Source organism: Oculina patagonica, chromosome 11 (genome assembly GCF_052425735.1).
Source record: "Oculina patagonica isolate OP01 chromosome 11, crgOcupat, whole genome shotgun sequence".
Lineage (NCBI taxonomy): Eukaryota > Metazoa > Cnidaria > Anthozoa > Scleractinia > Oculinidae > Oculina > Oculina patagonica.
In genome coordinates, this window is record NC_135768.1 from 2780074 (window position 1) to 2806955 (window position 26882).

At 39.4% G+C, this 26882-nt stretch overlaps 2 protein-coding genes across 5 annotated transcripts in view; one reads left to right on the forward strand and one right to left on the reverse strand.

Moving 5' to 3' along the window:
- Positions 1-213: 213 nt before the first annotated feature.
- Positions 214-11043, reverse strand: LOC144631104 (filamin-A-like). Its single transcript, XM_078489487.1, has 4 exons — positions 10980-11043; positions 8565-9217; positions 2094-4133; positions 214-1488 (listed from the first exon to the last, which is right to left on the reverse strand). The coding sequence occupies exons 2-3, from the start codon at positions 8875-8877 to the stop codon at positions 2497-2499; spliced, it is 1950 nt and encodes a 649-aa protein (XP_078345613.1). The 5' UTR covers positions 8878-9217; positions 10980-11043; the 3' UTR covers positions 214-1488; positions 2094-2496.
- Positions 11044-13510: 2467 nt separating this feature from the next.
- The window catches only part of LOC144631100 (dnaJ homolog subfamily C member 10-like), a 23813-nt gene continuing 10441 nt past the window's right edge, over positions 13511-26882 (forward strand). For 3 of the 4 annotated variants that reach the window (XM_078489482.1, XM_078489483.1, XM_078489481.1), the window contains exons 1-14: positions 13511-13728; positions 13828-13888; positions 15524-15631; positions 16699-16749; positions 16850-16935; positions 18009-18134; positions 18983-19073; positions 19478-19546; positions 20243-20286; positions 20965-21084; positions 22009-22098; positions 22601-22717; positions 24504-24615; positions 26187-26323. In XM_078489482.1, the coding sequence (XP_078345608.1) occupies positions 13564-13728; positions 13828-13888; positions 15524-15631; positions 16699-16749; positions 16850-16935; positions 18009-18134; positions 18983-19073; positions 19478-19546; positions 20243-20286; positions 20965-21084; positions 22009-22098; positions 22601-22717; positions 24504-24615; positions 26187-26323 (1377 nt within the window). In that variant the 5' untranslated portion in view covers positions 13511-13563. The remainder of the gene's footprint in view (positions 13729-13827; positions 13889-15523; positions 15632-16698; positions 16750-16849; positions 16936-18008; positions 18135-18982; positions 19074-19477; positions 19547-20242; positions 20287-20964; positions 21085-22008; positions 22099-22600; positions 22718-24503; positions 24616-26186; positions 26324-26882) is intronic. The other variant, XM_078489480.1, reaches the window with a different exon arrangement.

Below are 26882 nucleotides of genomic sequence, written 5' to 3' on the forward strand. Positions count from 1 at the left end.
CAGTACAGAACCGATATCCCATTTGACCGAACACAAATTTTCTGAAATTTTGTGTTATTTTTGTTACTTATTATTTCTGTAATTTCAAGTGGCCGTATTAACGGAGTTATTTTAAAAAGAAAACCAAGGTTGGGATTTCAAAAATTGGTCGTTGTTCGTATTAGAGCAGTTTTCAATTGAGTGTAGTAAAACCAAAACCAAAGTAATTACTCTGCCCAATCACAAAAGACACAGACCAACCAATCAGCCAATCAAAACTCGAATCAAATACACGTATCCGGCACGAAGCGCGGGAAAACGTGCGTGAGCGAGTCACGATTGGTTTTGGTTTTACTTCTGATTGGCTAAGAAAGTGGCGCGAGAGTTTAAACCAATCACTAAGCGTAGTAATGCAAAACCAAAGCAAACAAAAATTGCTTTATTTCGACACTCAAGTGAAAACCGCTCTAACAACGTGGTCGCATTTAAAGGGGTACGATTTAAATTCTTTTTGGGCCAAAAAAATGTGACCGAAAGAAGACTAATAACGGGATGACCAAAAGGCGGGTTTCTACCACCATGGGGCATCAAACTCAAATGAAACAGCGTTTTTTGTAAAAAAAAAAGAAAAAACGCATTTTTACTAGTACTTTGGTACTGTTTGCATGGTCTCTTCGAATCTATTTGTCACTAACCTTTATACTCTTTTGCGTATATCTGTAGTTATCTTATAAACCCATGCTTCTTTGTACCGAATATAATAATAAACATAAACTAGACGCAAGGCGTTAAACTTTACTTTATTTTTATTGAGACCACTAAGCATTTGTACCAACAGCGTATTAAAATAAAGTCTGTATCTCATGGCTTATAGTTGTCTTATATTTTTTTATATTACTCTGTACTCTTTTAAAGAAGCTATCTTCTATAAATTAAACGTTTGCATCAAAATCACACGGCATTCGCCTGACTTGATATATAAATTATTAAACTATTACAATACATGAGAAATTGTCCGTGTCATAAGTTTCAGCGTTGAAGCAGCTTTTAACAGAATCAGTTTTATATTAAAGCGTCGGCGTAAATCGTTTTTTGGAAACAGTCGGTGGAACCGATCGAAGCCGAGAATTACACTAGATTTATCAAGCTAAGCAACAAAGACCGATACAAGTTTAATAACTTAACGACGAAATAAATTACAAACATAACGAGTATCGGTTCTGTACCATTATAAGCAACTTATTTTTTCTCTCGGAAATCATCAAGGTAGTCAACAATCCCGGGTCAACAATACCTTCTAATCGAAGGAAACTCAAATTAATTCTTTACTTAGGCAGAAAACTGGAACTTTTCTCGTTCTTGCTTATCTTTGAAATTTTTAAATTCGAATTTTGCGCTTTCTATACGTGAAACATAGAAGCCACTATATTTGACCTTCAGTCCAAAGCGATCTCTTCAAGCGAAGAAGTTTACCGAACATACAAGTTTTGTAGTTCTTGGTAAAAAATGCTGAACTTTTCATGATCAGCAGTAGGGCTTTCCACAAGTTGCTCGAGATTTCCCAAAAAGTTGCCCGTAATTTCTCAAAAAGTTGCTCGAAAGTTGCTCCAAAAATCCAAAAAAGTTGTTTTGGTAATAAAAGTTGCTCGAAAGTTGCTCCAAAAAATCCAAAACGCTGCTTACAATCAAGAGATTTTCTCTAAATATAGCTTTTTTCTCTTTGAGGGTAAGATTTCTACGCAGTTTTTGTTTACAGAAAAGAAGTATATAAATAACATATAAGGGGAAAATTTGTTATATAACAAGGGTTTCTTTAACTGAGAAAAGTCGTGAACATATCGATGACGTCATGTTTGATGACGAGTTTTGAAATGTTTTAATGCAGAATGAGCCGAAAGTTGAAACGTCTTCAGATGTTCCTCGAAAATCTTCGGCAAACTTCGTAAATCTTCGGAAACGTTCGTATTGCCTTAGAACAACACTCGGATAATCTTCGGAGATCTTCGGTATTAAAATTGCTCAAAATGCAACAAGTTGCTCGAGAGGAAAAAAGTTGCTCGAAGGAGAAAAAGTTGCTCGAAACATGAAAAGTTGCCAAAAAGTTGCCGAGCAACTTGTGGAAAGCCCTAATCAGCAGTTAGAATGGGTCAATATGAACTATTTTAAAGTGTCACACACTGAGAAACAATCTTCCTCGGAGAATCGTTGCCAAAAAGAATAGTTTTTTAAAAGATATTTTTCTATGTTGATATCTTTGGACAAAATCTTGTCTAGCTCTTTGCACACATTGCAGACCTATAGTACTCAATAACAGCGTCAACTGAAAATGTTCGGTGTTGTTTTTCCTCGCGCGAAATATCTGTCAAAAATGCGCAAGGGAAAGTTGGGAATTCCTTCCTGAAATTATTTCTTCAGCTTATATACTACGTTAAACACTGTCACCATTCATCAAGGAATGAAATTCGCAAGCTCAGTGAAGCTATCTTGACAACATAAAGAATTTGTCTGCACACATTTTTAGGAGCTGTCACTCAAGTATTTATCAAACAATCCCTGCTTGTCCATAATGACCACATCCTCATAGCCTCCAATAAAGACGTCATTAGCGAACACCATGGGTGTCTGTCGAGTGCCAGCCTTGCTAAACACTTTGTCCCGCTCCGCTTTGCTCATCCCGACATCGAGTGCGATCCACGGATCGAAATCAGGCCGACTTGAAATACCTTTTGCTTTTAAAAATTTACCCAGCAGTCCATTATCCTTGCGCACTATTAGATTTGTCGACATGGCTGCGTAATACACTCGGATTTTTCCGCGCCCGCCCAGGTCGTCCTTCCCGCGGGACATCCCGCTAATGCCGTCTTCGGACACGTTGTTAATGAAGACCTTGAAAGGACTGCCATTGATCGACATGTCGCCCCATTTTATGAACACTTCGTAAGCGCCAGGCTCCGTGGGTATGTACAGCACGCTATGCTCCGTAAAATCGTCCTTCTTCGCGCTTTTGACGTAAGGAACTGGGATGGAAACCGCTGGACAGCTGATGCAGACGCTCAAAGGACCTTTGGTGGAGTTATCAGTCACGACAGTGAATCTTCCCACGCGACCAACCTCCCCTGCAATCAGGCCTGGTCCCTCAGCCGTATTCAAAGGAATTCTGGGAGATGAGGATCCATTTGTCAAGTGGGGAGGAGTGGGTGAGTGATTTTTGAGCTCTTCGTCTGAAGACTGACTTGGGGAACTGGTTTGACTTGTTGATGACGTGGACATTGGCGAATGATTTTCGCTTGGGGACATTTGATGCCCATTAGATGAAGTTCCATTTACGAGGTCTTTTCGACGGTTCTTTGGGGACGCCTTCGGACCGTTGACACCGTTCTGTTCTGGGACAGTGAGGTAAAATGGACTTCTTAATATATGCGCTCCACAGTGTAAAATACTGATAACATAGTCCCCAGGTCTTGTGGGTAAATATTTCACACAGTATGTATTCCTGCTCAGCGGTTTCACACTAAGATCAGGTTTCTCTTCATGTACAGCTCCTCCAAGTGGCTTGCACTCGATTGCAATAGTTATGTCGGTGGGTTTAGCACCATTCAACTCTACAACGAACTCTGCTACCTTTCCTAGCTCGCTGGCTCTTAATCCTGAGCCATAAGCTTTGCAAGCAATCTCTTGATCCTTACTCCCTGGCGTCCCCTTGTTAGCTTTCTTTCCATTTCCTTTGGTTAGACTCTCGTATTTACAAAACAACGCTAAATACGTCAGTAGGCTCAACTCATCGAGCTGCGACGACGCCAAGTCAAACGGGGAAATGACCTGCGGTATCCCGAACGCGTCATGCGCAATCTGCATGCCGAGCTTTGCGTTGCCTTCCCCATTTGTTTTATCTGCGTAAAGTTTTGGCGGTATTAATCCCGGCTGAGTAGCGTTGACCAATTCACATAATAACACACCGTCTTTCCAGTCCATATCGAAATTTGTCACATTGCGGCTGGGCAGTTTTTCACGAACCCATGTGAGGATGAAATCCCTTGCAGAGGTCTGCGTTTGACCAAACATGACTTGTAGCGGACGAATTAGGTAATATATTATCAAGTTCCACACCAAAGCGAGAATAAAGTCGATTTCCCCTTGAATGAAGTTAACAGGATCTGAAAGGAACAAATTAAAGAAAATGATTGTGAGCTTAAAGTTGACACTGCAAATTCCTTATTCTAATAACTCAAAGAGTTCTCTCGATATTTTCGCTTAACTCTTATGACCTCTTATGGTTGTATTTGCGCAAAAACGTCCTAAAATGAAGTAATATAATTACATTTTTTACATGTCAACTTGTTTATTTGCATCGGCGACAAAGCTTAGTTTTAAAAAAAATCTTCTCTCGCCAACTTGTGGTGAAAAGTCGTCAAAAATAACGGCGCGAAAATTCCAATGAGTGGAACGCAATTTAATGACCATGACCAAATTGGATACTTTGTGTCTTGTTATATAGAAGAAACATCGACAGAACCAACGATCTCTGTAACGTTGGGGGCCACGAGTACTACACGTCATGTAAGACAAACCAAGTGTCTTTTTTACGACAAATACGGGACTTCGCGCGTCGTCACGCAGCCACGCACGAACGTATGAGCACGTCCGACTTGTTCTACGTGCAAATAATAAAATCGAAAGCATATATTAGACTGGGTGGTATTTCAATTCTATTTAAATTTTTTCGGTATGCGGGGAGCGCATTAAAAATCGAAAAAAATTGAAATGCAAACAAAAATGTGCAAGACTGCTCGTTGCATTAGAAAATAAAGAGAGGCTCCCGTCACGTCACAAATAACAAACATGACATTTTTCATGATATTGTTTCTCAGTCATCCGTGAAAACGGCAGGCAATCGATGTATTGTTTGTTTAAACTTCTGCTTCAACTAGCATGCAATATATACCTTTAGAAATAAAGGGTCCTTGAAAATAAGACACTAAACATACATACGTTTCAAGCAAAAAAGGATACTTTTTAGTCATTTTTATATGAACTCACATAGGTTTCATACCCCTCAGAATCAAGCTTAAATACTTTCGAAAGCTACTGCCCCACGTGGAAATTAATAAATTTGGCTAAATTTCAATTTATAATTGGCATCTTTCACCTCAGGATATTTTCTTTCCTGGATCGCAATTTATCTTTCTGGTGGCCAATTGACGCATTTTCAAATTAACCATTCAAGTGGCAAGTACCTTTAGGTCTTTAGCAAGTATCTGCCAAGAGACACATTCAAAGACTGCCAAACTGTGCCCTGTCATCCTCTTTAATACATCTTATTAAAGCAGCTTAGAGTTCTTCTTTGGACCTGAGCCACAGATTAAACAACAAACGCAGCGAAAACACATACTGGCAAATTTAGATTTTGTATTCGTGTCTGTATACAAATGAAAATAAAATAAAAATATTTTGTCTATTGTGTTCCCACGCGCTCTGCGTGTTGCATTGAGTTAAAATGAATCATCAACAGAAAGCTAATCTAAACGGCGTTAAGGCTTTCACATTTCTGCGTCTTTCACAAGTTGCTGTTATCTGAATTTTTTCCTCTACTTCAAGATTCAACTCTGGCAACTATCAAACAAAATAACACGTACAATTTCCCCCTCCATTTACTTGTTTTTCTCGGCGCAGGGCGCGCGTACTTTGTTAACAAAGGAACTGTGCTGTGTTCACGGGTGGAATGATAAAAAATTCCTGGTAGTATTTATTTCAGCACAAAAATATCTGCTTCTCACTGTTATTGTTTTTAAAAACTCCTGGGATATATTTGAGTTTAGAGTCCAACGTATATTTAGCAGCACTGGTAACAGATAAATGCTCTCGTATTAGCATACCCATATACACACAAAAACAAATATCACGAATGAATATAAATAATATATCAGCTGCAAAGACGAAAAAATATATATATTTCCAACTCCCCTTGGAGTTAAAGAATATTTCCAAATTCAAGCCGCGACGTCGCAACGCAAAAGACACCAGGCTGTATTTTGCTAAATTTATTGAAATTAAGGAATCATAAGCTGCGAGAGTTTATTTGTTCGTTTTATTTTTTTTTTTTTATAAAGGCCGCGCCTCAAGGAAAAAAAATCGTGAAAATTAAATCGTTGTATACCGTGGAGCTACAGATGTTAAAACAAGAAATTTAAAACGATATTTCGCTACATTTGTAACCCAAAAGGGGCTTTAGAAGAAACAGATATATTGTAGCTTTATTTGTACATGATATGTGCTTTCGAACCGGTTCAATGGACTCAGATTAGACGTTGCAATTTATTGTAATTCTTAGTTCTGGGGATATGTTTTCGTTTGTTATAAATATTTTTTGTTGTTACGGGAAATGAAATGAAGTGATTAATGTGGTCAGGTTTGAGAAGTTAGCTTGGTCAAGAAAGCCGAGGTAGGAAATTCTAGATATATTTTAAATAATATTTCTACGGCGCTGTCTGAAATGTATTTGTCACTAGGAAAGTAATAACAGAATTCGATGGAATAATTCCTTGCTCGACTTAAACGATAATTTAGGCAAAAAAGCGAAGGAAGGCAGGCAAAAGTCGCTCGACCGAATGAATAAAATGAAGAACTGGAACATTAATTGAGTCAAAATAAAATAATAATCTGTAAGAAAACGAAAAATTACCTCAAAATGTAGTGATACGACTCGCTTTTGTCCATCCACAGAGACGAAGAGTAATAAGTTTTAGAGTTAAAGCCCAACTGAGCGACTTTGTGCCGTTCTTGATGGCCCCCGTGAAGTTATATCATATTAACAGTCGTTCGACGGAGCGAAAGACGTTTGAATCGGCCAGTGTTGATGTGGTTTTAAAGCGTTTGAGCACATGTCACGGAGACGTCAAAGAGCTTTATAGTATTTGCATAAAGAACAAATATACATATGTATGTAAAGGAAAATTTCCATAATTTTGTTTCGGTGACAGGTAGATTCGATTTGCGCGGCGAGACGCACAAATTTCCGATAGCACTTCTTAATTTTTTTTTTCTTCTGCTGCGAAATCATTTCGCAAGAGGCATTAATCTGTCAAATATCTGCAAGACTGTAGACAACAAAACGGGAAGCAGGCTGAAAAATGGAAGGACATTTTTATATCATTATTTCTTTTTTCGTTGAGGGCTAAATAATTAAGGAATGAACATGAAATTTAACAGCAAAAAATTGAAGAAAATTTATAAATCCCTACAAATTTCTTCGTATTTCTTTAAAAGCTGGCCATTTTCACCCTAGAAAGTAAGCATTTTTTTTACAATCAACAGCACTGAATAATAGGTTGGACACGCTCCGAATTTTTATAGTAGTCTGGAACCAATAGTTTCCTCAACGCTGGAACCCAGACCCTCGCAATGTTTGGCAGATTCCTCGCTCTTTGCGCGCGCTCGTGTAGTTGGCTTCACTCTCTGCCTTACTCTCTGCCAAGCTTATCTTTAGTCAATTCGGCTACATGTCTTGTTGGTTGAAATACAAACCCAGTGGCAATGCGGCAAGAGGTTTTACTATTATAGAGAAATGGAGAAAGCGTTACTTGCGTGATCTGATGGTTGAGCTGAGAAGCTTTTCTTTTGTCTCTCCCCCCTCCATCCCCTACCCCACCAACCCGCTTCTCCTGTGTGCAACTGCTGAGGCATGACCATGACGAATTGGAAAAAATTGCGTGACATTTCGATGCCTGCCAACTAGTACTTAAATCCCTTTGAACTCGCTATTTTTGTACTTAATATACACAAACAAGGATATAAAACAGTACAACGGCTGTCGTGCGAGAACTGGCAACCCCCAAGCACTTTCCAATACGGGATGTATCTTTTCGAACGTTCTTAAGAAAAACCTTGCAAAATGCCTTTCAGTGGTAAATCTAGGATATGGTCAGAAATTGGACCAATTTTATCGAAAATATTTCACCATATGGAGTTTTGTTTTAGGTGTAAAAAAGAAACGACCGGGTGTTAATTTGTTAACTAACTCTTCAAGCGCGTGAAGTATTTGCAAATCGGATTTCAGCGTAGCGCAAAGATTATGAATTCTTCGTCGTAGTGTGGTCCATGGTATTGTTTAGTGGATGAAGGAAATATAAATTACAAGTGAAATATCGAGGATTATTTACTTTCAGTTAATCGGGTTCGGTTTGGAAATCATTAGAGAAGAAAATAATTTGTAACTGGTGATATTTATATTAATATGACGTAATCAGTCAAGGAGGAAAAATTTACTACAGACGCTCGGGTTTAATACGTGAACTCTGTCTCTTCGTTGAAAGAATGAAACATTCCTGATGAATTCTTTGTTGAATATTTCTTCAAAGAAAAAACTTCAAAAATCAATGGACGTTTTTTACAGGCGACGGCAGATCGATCTGCAAGAACATGCAAGAAATCTACCATCATCGCCGGGAGTGTTTTGATCAAAATATTAACCGGTTGCAATATTAGCCATGGCACAATCTCTGTGAGGTGTTTATTTCGATCTCGGTTATTTCAGCAATTTTAAATTCCGTCACGCAATTAAACAGAGAAAAAAGTACACAAATTCTTACCTATAACTTCCTGTGGGAATTCTTGGCTTGCCAGAAAACTGCAAATATTCTTCCAGCCGACCTGTTGCCGTTTCTTTCGCCGAGGTTGAAATATTGGTACCGCGATGTGCCTTCCTGACAAAACGGACAACAATTTCGCGACTGTTGCGCTGTCTAGCAAATCAATAACATCTTCAACCGAGACACCGACCGCCTCTAAGTGAACATTGGTCCATTTCGTAAGAGTTCGTCGTCTGATAACCCGCATGTACCCTGCCACAGGATATATAAAATTACTCTTGCCACATGCCATATCGACAACTTGGGCTGTCATCTCGAATTACTCTGTTGAATTCCGGGTTGATGATAATTTACGGGTTTCCTAGGAAGTTGAACATCCACTTGACCGTGAAAGTTTTTTTTTTACACGTGAAAAGGCGGAGGTTATATTTGCCCCATCTTGTAAGAACTTGAAGTGTATTCTGATAACAGAGCGCTGTACTTTTTTAAAATAACTGTAAACAAATTAAACAATATTTTCAGCAAGAGGTTCCTAGATGTGTTTTCCGTCACAAAAGACCGTTTTCAAGAATATGACGACGTTTTCTTTTTCTTTTCCTTCCTTTAGTTTGTCTTCTTTTCCCACTTTCCGACGGTGATATCTTGATTAGTATCTGCAATAAAACAAAGTTATATATAGATAAGTTATTTGTGAAGGCCTGTGCACTCTCTTTGTTTGTTTTTATTACAAAACAAACACGTGGTCGGGCCAAGCGCCAAAGACGATGATCGCGCATGGACAAAAATGTCACGATCAATGATAAATGACTATAATTATTGACTGCCACTACGTGACACAGATAAAATGTTTTTACCGATAAAAGTCAAATAAACAAACAGAGATTGTGTCCAAAAAACCAAGTCTCAAACCTGACTGTGTAATAAATCGACCAATTTCTAGCACTTTTCCCACGGAGGGGAAATTTGAGGGCATCCCGCGGGTTTGGGCCGGGGGAGAAAGGGAACGCGATCATTTATTTCATGGAAACAAGGGGTTATTTTGAATTGTTTTAAGGGAACAAGGGTCATCTTTACTATTTAAGGGAACTTTTTGTGGAAATTTTAGGGAACAAGGAGACGGGAGGTCCTCAAGTGTGGGTCAGTCTGAACATGCCTGCTCGCACTACTTCAAAACTCTACTGGGAGGTCCTGAGGGCGGGGCGGCGCGCAGCGGGCGAGGAACCGGCCGAGGCGACGTAGTGAAACCCCAGCCCCGCCCAAGGCAGACCAACGCAGGAAGCAACGACACCGACCGGGAACGAGCGAGGCCAAACACCGAGCCCCACCCCATTGAGACCTCTCCTAACGACCTTTCCTTTATAACAGTTTCTTAAACTCGTGATTTAAATAATCAAAGAGTTCAACACATCAAGTGATACGCACAAGTACTAACAAATTAAAAGGAAACGCAAGTCTAAAGCACTTCTTTTCATTTGTTACTCGGCCTTTCCAAAAAGGAACTGTTATAGCTATTTATGGTTCACTTGTTTGTTCAACGCGAAGCCGAGAGAGATTGTGAGTTATTAGTTTGACACTACTTGTCAGAAGTTCGGGTTATCCTTTATTTACGAAAAGATCAACATGGCTTAGCGCTTTTCGTGAACTGATCGCCGTTGTATAATAAAAGCAATAGAATCATAAATATTTGACGATAAATTTTGCGTAAGGCAGTGCGCAGTGCCGAGCGTTGTGGCTGAAGAGATTATGAAGGTAATTAATTTGCGTGCTTGTTTGACTGTGTACACAAATGTACATTACGAATTCTAATGTACCATTATCAGATATGTAGAGCATTGAATAAATGAAGTTTAGGAATGTATATCAAATTCCGGAGACCAAAGCCACACCAGACTCGATCGCCTTAGTAAAGAAATCTTTCACTGATGTTATTAGGCTTTTAGAGACGCGACACGATTTTTGAAATTTCCAAACTCCGAAGAACAGTTTTGCTCTCTCTTTATTAGACTTTAGCCCAGAAAAACCTCTCAGGCTAGCATTTATTTTGCCGTTTATTCGGTCTCCTAAAGAAAAACCAGGCGAAGAAGTGTCGCATTTTATCACAAGCTTTTAACTTCGTTTATTACGAAGAACTAGACGAGTACGGTATCTATCACTAAGGCAGTCCTCAGCTAAAACTACAACTGTGGCTCGGCAGATTTGTAAGAATCTTGAAATTGTATTTATTTGGAAGCAATTAATTCTTTGTGCTTTTTCACGACTAAATTCTGTACTTATCTTGAAACAAAAACTTCTCCTCACACAGGGGAGCGGCTTCCAGCGGCAAGTGAAAGAATCATGTCGCTTTGTTCTCTAACTTCTCAACCGAACTCTGTCTCAATTCGTGGATTAATTCAAAAGAAGCACAAGTTTACATACCTAGAACTGTCGCTCGCCTCCTCTCCTTTCTGTTTGCTCTTGAGCGTCTTTTAGAATTTCTATTGACATTAGAAGAAGCTTTTAAGACTTTTTTGCCCTCTGTAACCGAGGTAACTAAAGCTTTGTTTGCTAACCATTACGTGTGAAATGATTCGCGCGTTATTACAACCTAGTACGTTTATACTAAGATCTGCTCTTACAACAACTGATTTAATAAGGTTTCTTATCGCATAAATCGTTTCTTTTTGTTTACTTCCGGAACTTTTTTTACGGACGCACCTATTTTTTCACCGGCCAAAATTTTCCGATCGCACCCTTTTTGAAGAACTGCCTCGCAAGTTGTGCACGCAGGCACGGTTTTCTGACGCCATCACACTTTAAGTGATCACGCGCGATAACGACCACTCCGCTTATCGCTGCTACTGACTCTATACTGACTATGAACAAAGGAAAGAACTCGTATTGATGAAATACAGTTGGTGTTTTGCCATATAGTTTGTCTGTCGTTTGTCGATAAATTTAATTGACCGAGTAAAACCCTAGAAAGAGAAAATTTCCACTGCACAATTCATGGCACATGCATTTAACTTCCTCAAATTTAGACTAAGAAATTTGGGAACGAGCGTGGGAGTATTACTCGCGCGCATTGTCTGCGCGCACGTCGGAGCTCGGAATGGAATGAGATGAAATAAGTAAACACCAAACCGTGACATTGCGTGACTGGGTCGACTATAGTTACAGTTATACCCTTCAGTACACTAATCTTTATTATAATATATAAATATTACAACAAAATTTTCAGCTCATAAGGGGTCCATCAGTGATTCAGACAGAGCTCATAGATTCATTCAGAGATTTTCTTCTAGACGGATCTAAAGCCCTGGCCATACGGTAGCGCAAGTGGACGCAAGTAGTCGCAAGTTCAACTTGCGTACAGACTTGCGTTGGGTGGCCAAAAGGACACGCAAGTTTAGTCACAAGTGCACGCAAGTTTGCTGAAGTCATTTAAAATGCTGCGAGGTGGAATTTAGTATTTGAAGTAAACTTGAAAAAAAATGCGTTGACTTGCGATGGGTAGCCAAACGGTGAAAAATTTGCGCTAACTTTAGTGCATATTTGATCTCGACCAAAGTGAACGCAACTCAGCGCAAGTGTACGTAAGTCAACGCAAGTGCATGCAAGTCCTGGCCAAACGGAGACGCAAGTAGACACAAGTTGAAAACTTGTGTCCATTTGCATTGCCGTTTGGTCAGGGCTTAAAGGAGACCTTGAAATGTCCGTTTTGAAATGCCGCTTGGTGTATGTGCAGGACGCGTGTGGTCACATATCAACCTACCGTTGATGAAGGCGGGCGGGCAAGGGAGGGCGAGAGACAGGGCGCATGGGAAGGGCGGACACAGAACAACAACAAACAGAACGAGAAAGTGGAGAGCACAGATGAGGAAAAATGAGACGGTGAATGTGAGACATGACGTCGATGACTAGTAGGGGAGTATCCACATGGGGCGGAAGGGGATAGGGCGCAGAAGGGGGCGCAGGAAAGGGGGACCAAAACACATGAAGGGGGGCGCACGGAAGGGGGCGCAGAAGGAGGGCGCAAATTGAATATTACGGTAGTAAATGGCCCAGCTCACCACGAGTCTGTCGTAGCTCAGTTGGTTAGAGAGCCCAACCGGTATCTGGGAGGCCATGGATTCGATTCCCGTTGGGGACTCAGAATTTTTTTTTGTCCCATGCTCGTGTCATTGTTGAAAAAACTCATCTTTATTATTCATAACCGAGCTTAAAATTTACCATCTTTATTATTTACTACACATTTGATGATTTCGACATTGCTGATCCTAGCAGTATGCAAGACGCGTGTCACATATCAACCTAGTAAATGGCCCAGCTCACAGCGAGTCTCTCGTAGCTCAGTTGGTTAGAGCGCCCAACCGGTATCTGGGAGGCCATGGGTTCGATTCCCGTCGGGAAATCAGAATTTTTCTTTGTCCCATGCTCGTGTCATTGTTGAAAAAATTCATCTTCAACTAAGGCCCCGTCCACACTGACCCGGGTAAATTTCTTGAAAACGCCGGGTAAAATGTTTTCCGTCCAAATTAACCCGGGTAAATTTGAAAACGATACCCACTTTAGAGAGCGGTTTTTAAAAGCTCCATTTCGGTGACCCAAAACGCCGTTTCAGTGTGGTTGGCCTATCCGTGTAAAAAAAAAACGCGTTTTCAAATTTACACGGGTAGGAACCCATGACCGGGGTCAGTGTGGACGGGGCCTAAAGCTTTGTTATCACTCGATCGGTTCGAAGAACAGGAAGAAAGATCACGGAGTTTTAGCTTGATTCGGCACCTAGGAATAAGAATTCAAATACAATAACTGTGCAATTAAAATTTTCTCTCGAGGGGAATTAAAAAACAATTTGCAAAGAAACACCAACCATAAATGAAAAGCCACGTAGCCTGCGCAATACAATATGCGCAGAAAGTTAAATATTGACGTGTCAGCCGCGCGAGCAAGGGACCTGGGAACCAGTTGTTATGTCAGACCTTTCAAAATCACAAATCGTCTAAATTTCTGTAAACGGAGAATGAATAAGCCGCTACTATTTATCTTATTTTCCACTTTTCTCTATTACCCTGTATTCTCCGAGGACTTTTATGAATTATTAGGAATATCTAGGGACGCTAGCCAAAAGGACATTCGGAAAGCTTTTAAAAAGTTAGCTCTTAAACTACATCCAGACAAAAATCCGGTAAGCTTTTAGATAGCATACATGTTTAATGTAGTTCTTTTCTTTTATGAAATTTAGCTTATTGTATCTCTTACTTGCCTAAATATATTTATTAAACAGGATGATCCTAAAGCACATGAAAGGTTTACAACGATTAATAAAGCGTACGAAGTTTTAAAAGGTAGGTCATCACTAGCGGATTAGAGACCCTTATACGGAATTCACGTGTGCCAAAGCTTATAAACAAGCAAGATATTCAATTGGTTCTCTAAAGTATTTTAGAGTTCCAAACTGTACTTCGAATTACACATCTTAACATCCTGTTTCTACCTATAAGTTTTAAATTTTCTGGCTATTTAATTTAACGGATTTTGCTCCCACAGAGGTAATAATATGTTCACTTGATTAATTCTTCAATTCCAATAATTAATTTTACTCGTAAATTTTAATTACTGTGTGCTTGCAGCTGGGAAAACAACATCTCTTTAAAGACAGTGATATTGTTTTTTTAGATTTAGTTATGAAAAAGTTTTGAAATAGTCATTATATAATACCTGACCATCATTATATACCGTAAAATTCCGGTTATAAGCCCTCCTGCTTATAAGCTCCCCAGGTTATAGGCCTCTATCTGGCAACAAAAAAATACATCCGATTATAAGCCCTCCCGGATATAAGCCCCCCTCTGCCGAATGACAGTACTGAACAAGGCTAAATGTTGCTTTATGAAGCATTTTAAACTTAAAAAACGTATTTCGATCAACATTCCCGTGGCTCGTTTCGAAGCGTTTTTTTTTTATTCTGCTTATAAGCCCTCCCGGATATAAACCCCTCCGTTTATAAGCCCACCCAAAACCCCTTACGAAGTTGTATAAGCCCAGGGCTTATAACCGGAATTTTACGGTATGCATTATATATGCTGATGTCCGATCTCATCCCAAAATTCTAATTGTGAAGCACATTGAGCTTTGTAAATGCGCTATATAAGCACCTATATCATTCATTCATTATAAATTTGGTTTTAAAACCTTAAGGTTGTCCTATGGCCTTTGACCTTTTAACTTCCAAGAGTATAAAGAAGAATCAATGTTTCTTGTATTAAAGAGTCTAACTGATTACCACAGACACACAGCTTAGATTTCATTAGGCTGTCCTCCATTTGTCTTTATTTACCATTGTCCAACCGACCCAAATTTTGGCTTCTCCCCCCCCCCCCCACAAAAAAAAATATTATTGTGTTATTTACATGTTAGAAATATCAAAGAATTGCTATTCCTGGAAATTGTGGATGCTCGTAGCTTGCAAAAGAGTGTCATTGGTTCATCTGTTTTCGTTTTTCTCATCTAAGTTTTAAACCACTACATCAATCTTTTCTTTCTCCATTGCCACCATGTTGATTTTGTGACCACATTCTTCTTCCAACTACAATCTTCACAAAAGTAGTTGACACATTGACTTCGCTCTGCTGTTGTTATGGCAAATTTACCACTAGTTTTTAAATTACATGACTGTCTGCTAAAATAAACCCCCTCACCCCATCCAGAAATTGTAGCAAAATTCTCCTAGAAACAAACTGCAACATTGATAGGGGGAAAGGGGGTTGGAAAAGTGGGGCAAAAGGATGAAATTAGTCCAAATAACAATAAAACAGGGCCTTAATTGATAATGTGTCAACACTTTTGTCAATGATTGTAGCTTCAATAAAGCTTTTAAATGACAGCCCTTATAGTATAGAGAAGTACATGTGCCATGATCAATTTGCTTAAGAGTTTTGGAGATTATATTCTCTTGATGGTGCTGTATGTTGTCTTTTTAGATGAAGAACTACGTAAAAAGTATGACTTGTATGGAGAGGATGGCTTGAAAGATGACCACTTTGGTGGAGGACATTACCAAAGCTGGAACTATTTTAATGAAGAATTTGGTGAGTTTGGAGTATTATTTTATATAATTATTAAGCTGAGTTAATTTTAAAGGAGCTTTTTAAAAATATTGCATAAAAGTTCAGTCAACCTCCTCTAAAAGAGATACCTTCAGGAAATGGCAGGGACGGGACCCGCACTGGGTGTGGTCTTATAGAGGTGTCTTTCTTATAGAGGTGTCCGTTAAGAAAGAGTTGACTGAGTGTATTTAAATTTATTAGTGACTAGAATATATAGCCTTGGCTCCTAAGTGAAGCATAGCTCATCCACAGTTTTCTTCCACTGTTCTCTGTCTTGGGCTTGGTGTTCAATTTGGGTCCATCGTAGACCTATCTGCCGCAGTTCTTGTTCGGCTGATCTTCTCCAGTTGTTTTTTTTGGCCTTCCACGATTTCTCTTTCCTTGAGGGTTCCAGAAGAGTGCCTGTTTAGTTACGCTATTGTGTGGTTTCCTTAGCGTGTGTCCTATCCATTTCCACTTCTTTCTTCTGATTTGAATCATCATCTTGTCTTCCTGAGTCCTTGCCCATAGATCTTCGTTGCTGATGGTGTTTGGCCATCTTACACCAAGGATGTAGCGTAGGCAGCGGTTGACGAAGGCTTGGGTTTTATCTGTGATGTTCTTCGTTACTCTCCAAGTTTCAGCTCCATACATCAGTACTGTTTTAACATTAGTGTTAAAGATCCTTAGCTTGGTCCGCAGGGATATTTCCTTTGATCTCCACACAGGTCTGAGTAGAAGGAAGGCTGTTAGTGGCTGTTAGTGACTAGAAGGATGGTAAATAAAATATCCATCTCAATCTTCTTCAAATCCATTGTGTAGTTCCAGAAAATATCCATACCCCCCATGGAAGGGATTTACCCTATAACCCCCACCCCTCTGGAAATTCCAATTTAGCTTCATACATTGCTTTAATTGTTTTCAACTGGGATTATGGCATAGTTTCTTTAATTGACTGGCTGTCCTGTTTATGAAGGGGGCGATGGTGATGGCAACTTTGTCAGTTGACATGAAAGGAACTATGGACACATACTAATCTTTTACTGACCTCACTGTTTCTTGTGTTTCAGGAATTTATGACGATGACCCAGAGATCATAACGTTAAGCTACTCTGATTTTCGTGAGTATAACAACACGGTTACAGGGTTATTTGCATGTGCACATGGTTTTAATGACTTTTACTGACTTAACTAGATGATGTTTTGTTTTGTTTGTTGTAGAGGTCTCAGTAGAAGGAAGTGATGACATATGGTTTATAAACTTCTATTCTCCATTTTGTTCCCATTGCCATGATTTAGCGCCAACGGTAAGCTCTATAGCAACAACAACTATTTCATGTGTATTTCCATACAGTTGAACCCTGCTTATTCGACCTTGGTTATTTCCAAATCCCCATTATTTTGAACTAAAACCCATTTCCCTTGGATTTGTGTTTCAGTCATTTACTATCAGCTATTTAGAAGTCCCGCTATTTTGAACTGTTTTAAGTTTCCCCTGGCAGTTTGAAATCGCGGGGTGCAACTGTATATAGATTTTCCCTGAAAAGCCTCATCAGGTATGTATTTTCCTCCATCTTATCGTAAGGAAAGTGGTCATGCAACTTAGGGAGAAGGAGTGGACCCTTACACTTTGTGGTCCCTGGCGCTTTATGCTCGTCACCAGTTGCTTGTGCTTCATGCATGCCTTTGTTTATTGCAATGGAAAATGCAAAGCGCCTAAGGAGGAGGCAGGGTGCCATATGTTCTGGCAAGAAATTAATATTTCAGATTTGAAAATTATACCTGGTCCATGCAACCCATTCAGTCCCTTTCATGACTCAGAACTTAAAAAATAATTGGGAAACTAAAAATTAATATTGCTTTAAAAAAGGTCAGTTTAGCATGGCAAACCAACATTCCCTTTTTAGTGGGTGCTATTAATAACTAATTATAATATGAAAGAAGACAGTAGGACATTTTGATACAGCATTTAAAAGGGTTGTCAAATACTAATTAGAGAGTCAGGGGGACCAGGGGTGGCGCAGTGCTGTGAGCACTCACCTCCTGCCAATGCCGCCCAGGTTAGACTCCTGGACCTGGCGTCATATGTGGTAGAGTTTGTTGTTGGTTCTTACCCTTGCTCCGAGGGGTTTTCTCCAGGTTTTCCCAGTTTTCCTCCCTCCTGACAAAACAAAATTTGCAAATTCCAATTTGACCTAGATAGAGGACCTGCATGAAAACCAGCTAGAGTTGATGTGGCTTCCTCTCTAAATACAGTAATTTAGTTATTTACTAGCCTGAATTAATTTTGGACCACCCTCCATCTTAAATGGAGGTTTTTTAATTTTGAGCTGTAAAGATTCTTTAAATTTATTTCTTGGAAACTTATTATTTTTTTTAGTGGCGAGAAGTTGCACGGGAACTTGAGGGAGTGGTCAGATTTGGTGCTGTCAACTGTCAAGAGGAATGGAATTTGTGTCGACGACAAGGAATTCAAAGTTACCCTTCTCTTGTGCTTTATCCTACGGTAAGTAGTCGTAAACTTTTGCTGTCACATGTACAACACAGTCGTAAACTTATATTAATGGTGAAGTCTGTGTTTGAGCCTAGTGGCCCATCAGACCGGAGTTTATCCTGCTTCCTGTGGCCTGAGGTGATTAGGAGTAGCTTTTTTCTACTCCTCTCTGGATGGGATGCTAAACCACTGCAGGTTTAACCCCAGCATTAAATTCACTGGTACCCATTTAAATACCTGGTTGGAGAGAGTTACTATGAAAATAAATTGTCTTGCCCAGGAACACAAGACAATGACCCCAGCCAAGGCTCGAGCCTGGACCACCTGATGGGGAGTCCAGTTACTTACCAATTAGGCCACCATGCCTCATAAAATTAATTTATATAGAAGACAAAAATTAGCACTAGTATAAGTATATTTTAAAAGGGTACACTGAAATGTACATTGAAACATAACAACTGGCGACTAAATTGTAACCAAACTTGCCAGCCTGGCGACTGAAATTGAGAAGAAGGATTGAAAGCGTGAGCTTAATTTAGCGATTAAAATTTTTCACTGGCGACCAAACCTGAGCAGTCGGTGGCCAAATGGCCACTAAGGAAAAAAATAAACTTGGAGGGTTTTATAAGGGGTGGTGAATGGTCCTTCAAAAACTGCATGTTTCGCAAAATTTTAGCCAAATTTCAGGGGGTCTTGTCGTCTCGAATTTTTCTTTGACGCCTTCTCGCAGTCTCGATTTCTTTTGCAAGGCTAAGTAGGTCTCGGGCTCGCAGAAAAGATATCAGTCTCGCCGTCTCGCAAAGTCTCGCATTTACCATTCGACACCCCTAAACATACATCATATTTTTCTCTCTCGACAGCATGAATTTCAACGTGGTTCAAGAAGTACAAGATCTCTTGTTAAGTTTATACTGAACTCCTTGGAAGTGAATCTCTTTGATTTATGGGAAGGTATGTGTATGTTTCTATGTTTTATCAATAGTTGTTCTAAAAATGTGTGTTAACTTAATATAATAATCAAGATATTAAAGAGAAAGCTTTATCCCAAAAATAAACAATAAATTTTATGTACTGTAAAAAGTGAAAGTCCACATTGAAAAAGGAACTTCTGCTAAAAAAATTTTTGATTTGAACATAACGCGAATTTCTTATAAATATTTGCAACATAAAGCCTACTTTTGTTTGGTACACAGTTACCCCTTCCGCTGATCGAGGAAAGCACGGGCTTGCCGATGACATAGTTTCAAGATCGCTTGTTGCGATGGTTCTTGTGTTTACTGTAAGCGAATGACGCGCAGTCGGCTAGTTCTTGTAGTGCAACCATGCAATATCCTCTATTTATTTTTCAAATACAGGTAACTTTGAAAAGCACATAAACAAGGGTGATGAACCTTGGTTAATTGACTTCTGTGTTTCCGGAGGAGGTAAGAACTAATTCTTACTGTTTTTTAATTGTTACATTTTTCAAACAATGCTAATTATGTTCATACAAATGAAATGTCTATAGACCAAGCTGGTACATGACCCCTAAGTAATGTTGGCTGACTGATAAAAAGCGTGTTGGGGAAATATATCTTAAAACTCTTCATTTGGGTAAATGAGTATTTAGATATACTAACTTATTAACCGAGAGTGAGGTCATTACAGGGGAATCTCAGACCGAGGTCTTGATGTATTGACCGAGCGACAGCGATGTCAATACATCAAGGTCGAGGTCTGAGATTCCCCTGTAATGACCGAACGGACGAGGTTAATAAGTTATTTATTATATGGCCTTTAAGCACTATTCAAAAAAATCAAGGGAAAAAACACTGGAGGTAAAACTCGCTCTCGCTCTCACTCTCTGTGGCTCTCTTCGTCGCTCATACTAAAGAAGTATTGGTATTTTAATATATTTTTCTTTCAGTTATTGAAAACATAGTTATATTTTTTCGGCATTTTTTGTTGTTTTTGCCCCCTCGCTAGTAGCTTTTACTCACAACTCAAAAAGCCGTCGAGCCGAGAAAAATTTTCATAATGCCCGGTCATTACAAGAAAATAATGCCCGCTCAGCAGCCAATCAGAGCGCACGTACTATTGTAGCCATATAATAATAATTGTTATTTTATGTTCTCTTACAGATTGCCTTGATTCAGATACAAGAATTAAGCTTTCTGCTATTTTGGTAAGACTAGCCTGACATGTCAATAGCAATTAACAACAGGAGTTGAACCCATGACCTACAAAGGAATAACATAGACATGCAATACATGTATACTAAATGGCTAGAACCTATACCTCTTAACATGCATTATGTGCCTATTTGAGGACAAATTAAGATGGTTTCCGCCGAACATTCAAGCAATACAGGCAAAAATAAAGTTACCACAGAGATCTTCTAGCTTGGTAACAGTTTGAGTACAGCTAACAAAAACTTGCCAAAACTTTAGCACTCAAGTTGACCCCGCCAGAGAAAAATGGATTTAAAATTGTCTACATTTCAGTTAAAAGGGACGTTTCACGCCAGTTTAAAACAAAATGGCGCGCGTTTTAAACATTTTTACGAGGTTTGACTTTAGTTTTCTCGAGAATGCTTTAGAGTTTAATCACGGGGTCACTAAGACAAATGAATTTCAGTAAGATGTTTCAAATAGTATATAAAATGTTACCGTACTATGAGTGGGTTTTTGGTACTTAATTTTTGCACTCATTGCTCAAACTTTCAGCGGAATTCGTCTTAAATTACCAGTAGTCAGTAATTTTTCCTTAAACATTATTAGGTATTATGTGTTCGGTATTGTTCAATTTAGTACTACAGACCTATTTTGGTGAAAGCTCTCAATACCAAATACTATTTTTTCAGGATAACTTGGTGAATATTGGCACTGTTGACTGTGAAGCAAATGCCAGATTATGTAAAGAAGTTGGCTACAGTGATGACTTGGTGTTTTTCAAGGGAGATGTTGGACCAGAGAAAGGGGAGGTAAGCTATCCCAGTGTTGTTGTTGAAAACAAAAAATTTCCCAGGTTCTCCGATGCATGCCGTATTTATTCGATTAGGCGCCATGGGCGCTCATTAAATTTGTGGACCTTTAGAGTGGGCGCTTGTTTGAGTTGGGCGCTTATTCAAGGCTCGGTGCTTATTAAATTTTCACCATTCAAGCAAGTAGTAAGATTATTTTGCAATGAAACTTTAAATAATAGCAAAACGTGAAGATGTACTAAAGCAGAATTTTCAACTGTTCATTGAAAGTTTCTGTAAAATACTAAGAAAACTCGGTCTTTGGAAAAGTTTTTTGTAGTACTTAGTCAACAACATTCAACCCAATGGTCACTAAGGTCAATTCTCTTTTTGTAGGCTTCAGTTTTTTTTTTTTTTTTTTTTTTTTTTTTTTGAGAAGTGGGGTGGGGTGGGCGCTTTTCCGAGGCTGGGAACTTATTAATTTTTCCAACCTATAGGGTGGACCAGGTTTTATTCGAGGTGGGCGCTTATTCGAGGTTGGGTGCTTAATCAAATAAATATGGTAATTTGTTTGTCATGTATTTTTGTTGTAGTGTATTTTTTGTTATATTGTATTTTTGCATATAGTATCCTTCCTTTACTCCATTGGTTTTGAACAGGAAATTGTCAGTCTTGACAGGCTGTATTGCACCCTCGCCCCCTCGTTTTTTAAAATGCACATTAGACTCCAGAAACCTTAAATCTAAGGGAGGGTGGGTGTGGTGGTAATTATTGAGTAAATTAATGGTGGATCAACTCACCATAACGTCCTTCAAAGAGATTGAGACTCTACAAAAGATATGTGAGAAGGATCTTTTGTATGAAAAATAATTTACAACACTGATATTAAGTCTTGTGAAAATAAATTCCTGTTTCAGCTGACACTGTGTTTCTGTTTTCTGTCAGATAATTGACAGTTTAGATGCCAAAGATATCGTAAGCATCGTTTTAAAAAAGTTACCAGATCCTGTTAATGTGGACCTGACGAAGTTTGAGGTAATTGCATCTATGCTCTCCATGATAAAAAAATATTGGCTATTTTAGAGTTGCGCAGAGAACTGGGGGGAGCTTCAAATTATAACCAATGACCAATAAACTGACACCATCAGATAAAAGATCATGGTGAGATTGGTCATTTAATCAAGTTTGATGCTTTTAGGATTAAAAGAGACCAAGTTGTGGACCTTGAAACATGGTTCAAAATCCATACAAATGTCTCTGGTTTTAAGCCAGCGTCCTAGAAAACCATATAAACTCTTAAAATGTTGTGTGGCTTCTGTGATACTCTTAAAAATGGGCAAACATAGTGATTTTTATCTCAGTGTCTTTCAAAAAAAGTAGGAGTCCTTAGCATGATTTTACAGTTGTCACAAAACTTATTTAAGGCATTACTTTTGGAAGGTATATTTTCAGGTGAAGACACTACTTCTGAACTAATGGTAAATGTATTGTTTATTAGTAACTTGACTTGTAACAAATTGTAATTTGTTTTTTACAGGAACTAAAAGGAAAACTTTCCAGCAGCACAGAACTTCCTTGGGTGTTGCATTTTGACAAGGGGCCCATGGACAACCTAGAAATAAGAAAGCTCCCTGCATTCACTTCTGACATAAATGTAGGATTTTATACCCGTTATGTGCATCTTTCTACATCCATCTTTTGACTTTGACTTTTGACTTTGCCTTTCGACGTGCTGTTTGAAATGAGCCAATCTAAACAGATGCATACCAGTGTTGGTTTAATGGAAATGAACCCTCGTGCGAGTGGGCTGTGATTGGCAGATTTCGATCCATCTTGTTTATTTAGCACGTCGAAAGGTGGATGTCGATAGAAAGCCGCTGAGCTCGTACCACTGAAAGCTGGTGTAATAACCATGGACGGCGGAGCATTTTTTTAACTAGTGGGGCTGACTAGTGACTTGAAGTGGGGGGGGGGGGGCTTAAAAGACTCTTCTCTTATTAATTCTTTATTTTTTCTGTAAAAGTGGGAGGGCTAAAGCCCCCCCAGTCCCCCCGGCTCCGCCGTCCCTGATAACAAACCTTTGAAAATCCCTTGAACTAAATATTTTTAACAATTTCTTCCAAAAAATGTTGCGACACTGAGAGTTTTGCAAAGGAGTCTAAGCTGAGCTCACGAATCTCATATTGTGGTGGGTCAAGTTTGTCCATATTGTAATCCATTCTGCTCACTCCTGTCTGGTACCAGCAAGTTAATACTATGGGTAACCCTGGATTCTTTGCATTCAATGAACTTGCATGCATCCCACCCCATTGGAGTAGAAATACTCCTAAAACACTTAAAATCCTATTCAAGTGCCACTTTGATGGGCCACTAATTTCAAACAGACTTATCTACCTACCTGTAATTGAGGTACAGTAAAATCCCGATTTCGAACCCTCGGTTTCTCAAAACTCCCGATTTCTCAAACCGATTTTCATTTCCCTTAGATAGAACTCTCCGTAATTTCACCCCTGATTTCTGGAATCTTCTGACTTCTTGAAGCAATTTTTTGTTTTCCCTGGAGGTTCGAAAATCGGGTTTCTACTATATTTTTTTAACTTCTTAGCCCGGGTGGGGGGGGGACTCCCATATTAAAGGGACGGGGATGCTCGTCGGAAATTTTGAAAAGAACCCCTAAAAGAGACCAATCTGGGCGTGGCTCAAGCTATTTTAGACCCCTAAAAAGATACCAAAATTCTGAGAAAAAGAACTTATATTTGTATATTTCTTCGTGTGCAACCCTAAACGAGACCCTGACGGCTAAAAATATTGTCATTTTCTTACATTTTCCCCAGAACACCCTAGGCGAGACCCAAAATCCGAAATTTATACCCCTAAGCGAGACGACGGGCATCCCCGTCACTCTCATATGGGAGTCTCCCCCCCCCCCCGTGCTTCTTAGTGTCAAAATGAAACTAAAATATAACTTCTCACAGCATCCCTTTATACTTTAAAGGGACTATGTCACGGATTTAAGCCAAACATTGCCATAGGAAATGACCATTAAATTCGTTTAAATATATAAAATACCCTTTTAAAACAGTGAAGGAACATTTCAATGACACAGCAAATACAAAAAAAAGGAACGGATGGCCAAAAGCGACGAAGATTGAAACGGATTGCGATGTGGGTTTTTGAAATATGGTCCGGCGGAACGGTTTTCAAAGTTAATCTTGTATGCTTGTAACTTTAACTAATAACGCCCGGGAGACACATTTGGCTGCAATGAAGCTATGTTTTTTCCATTTAGAATCATAGAATTAATTTCTTTGCAAACATGTTGTTTCATAGCGAATATTTGACAAACTTTATAACATAAAATTAAATTAGCCGTGACATAGCCCCTTTAAACGAATCACAAAAAAGTATCTTAACAGGCGTTGTTTTGTTATTGTTTGCAGGTTGGTCATGTTGATTGCAGTAAAGAAACAGAGATTTGCCAGCGGGTTCACATCAGAAAATATCCTATGGTAGCTCTGTTTAAAACACACGGACATTATGAGTGGCACCACGGTAAATTAACACTACTGAGCTATTAAACAATTCTGTAAGTGCTGCTTCCATGATAAACAGCCTTCCCTTGAAGATTACAGTTCTTGAGTAATCTCACCCTCAGATGGAAAATTGGTGAATAGGCCATGTTTAGAGCGGTTTTCACTTGAGTGTCGAAAGTAAATTGCGTTTGCATTGGTTTTGCATTACTACCCTTTGTGATTGGTTTAAAACCCTCGCGCCACTTTCTCAGCCAATCAGAAGTAAAACCAAAACCAATCATGACGCGCTCACGCACGTTTTCCCGCGCTTCGTGCCGGCTTCATGTATTTGCTTCGAGTTTTGATTGGTTCACTGGATTGTCTGTGTTCTTTGTGATTGGCTAGAGTAATTACTTTGGTTTTGGTTTTACGACACTCAATTGAAAACTGCTCTATTGTTCTTGGGATTGGAGTGAAACCCGCTTTCTTGAACTCCTAGCTTAGTTCTTTGCACCTGGGTGGGGGATAGGGACGGAAACACTCAAAAGATTAGCCTTGGCATAAATTTCTGGTTTCCATAATCTGACACTTTTATGGGATGGGGTGGTTGGCCCCATGCCGAACCCCCCAACCTGGAGGACCAGGGTTTTTCTGTAGGGGTGTCCTTCCCTTAGCCACGGGTACCAGATTTTTAAAGGTGCTGGACTCGCCTTTTGCCATTGTCACTCAGCTACATTGTATTACCAGGGTCAACAATCGTGGAGGTATGACATATGGCTTGCTGGCAGAGCCTTTTTGAGACGGTAGGCATTTCTCAGCAATTTTGAGAGCTACCTAGTGGCAACAGTAGCTCCCACGGGATCTTTTACCAGCCTTTGACTGTCAAACTCCTAAGAGAAATTAATGGCTATTTGCAAAGCCTGATCCTCATCGAGGTTGAACTTGGGACAATCGAAAAAAAAAACCCAGCTTATGGCAGGGTGGAGGGCTTCAACCCGAAACTTCGGATTACAACACTTAGTAGGCCCTAATTGTCTCGGCCATTTAAGGCTAAATATGTTCAAACTAGTCTACCGTAATAATTCGATTTAGTGCCCGGGGCGCTTATTTACTTTTTGCACCTCAAGGGAGGGAGCTTATTCGGGACAGGGCGCTTATTTATTTTTTTGAGAAACAACCAAATGTTCAAAACAAAACTTAAATAAATATTAAGATAACTAACAATAACAGAATTGTTGCAAGTTCAGCTACTTTTAAAAGAATTGTTCATTTTAGCAGTAAATACATACATGCACGGTATGGTAAATGTTCATGCGTTTATCTACTTAAGTCGATGACTTCACTAGGGGCAGTTATCCACAATAGTGGGCGCTTATTAGATCGATATTAGAATAGGGGCACTTATAAGAATGGGGGCGCTTATTGGAATAGGGGCGCTTATTGACAAAAACACCGTGTTTTTGTCAATAAGCGCCCCGAAGGGGGACGCTTATTCGGAAGGGGGCGCTTATTGGAAGGAGGGCGCTAAATCGAATCATTACGGTAAATATGTGCAATGCTTTTATCGTACATGGCTCACGAGTTAACTCCTCTGTCTACTTTATTGAACAGGTCGCTTTACTGCTCATGACATTGCTGTGTTTGCCAAAGAAAGTGCGTCTTCCACTGTACAAACTCTGGAACCCGAAGACTTCCCGGCGAAAGTTTCTAAACCTGATCTTCCATTCTTTGTGGACTTCTTTGCACCAGTAAGGGAAAAGTAGCAGTGCTTTTCAGTTTTTATCTTTTTAATTACCCAATTCTTAAGGACTAGAGCGGTTTTCACTTGAGTGTCGAAAGTAAATTGCGTTCGCTTTGGTTTTGCATTGCTACGCTTAGTGATTGGCTTAAATTTCTCGCGCCACTTTCTCAGCCAATCAGAACTAAAACCAAAACCAATCGTGACTCGCTCGTGCACGCTTTCCCGCGCTTCGTGTCGGCTACATGTATTTGCTTCGAGTTTTGATTGGTTCACTGGATTGTTTGTTCTTTGTGATTGGCCAGAGTAATTACTTTGGTTTTGGTTTTACGACACTCAATTGAAGACTGCTCTATGCCCTGAGCTGTATTCTAGCGTCAATAAGAGGGGAAAAGGGAAGAACTGCAGAATGTGAAGACTGCTTAATGTCGTTGACTGCTCTGATTTGTGCAATCTTAAAATGGCTAAAGTACGATGCATAAGATATGATGAAAAAGGCTGATTCATAGCTATACTGTTTATAAGTTTTGTAAGTTTCTTAAACACTGATCTGTGTTCTGAAGACTTTG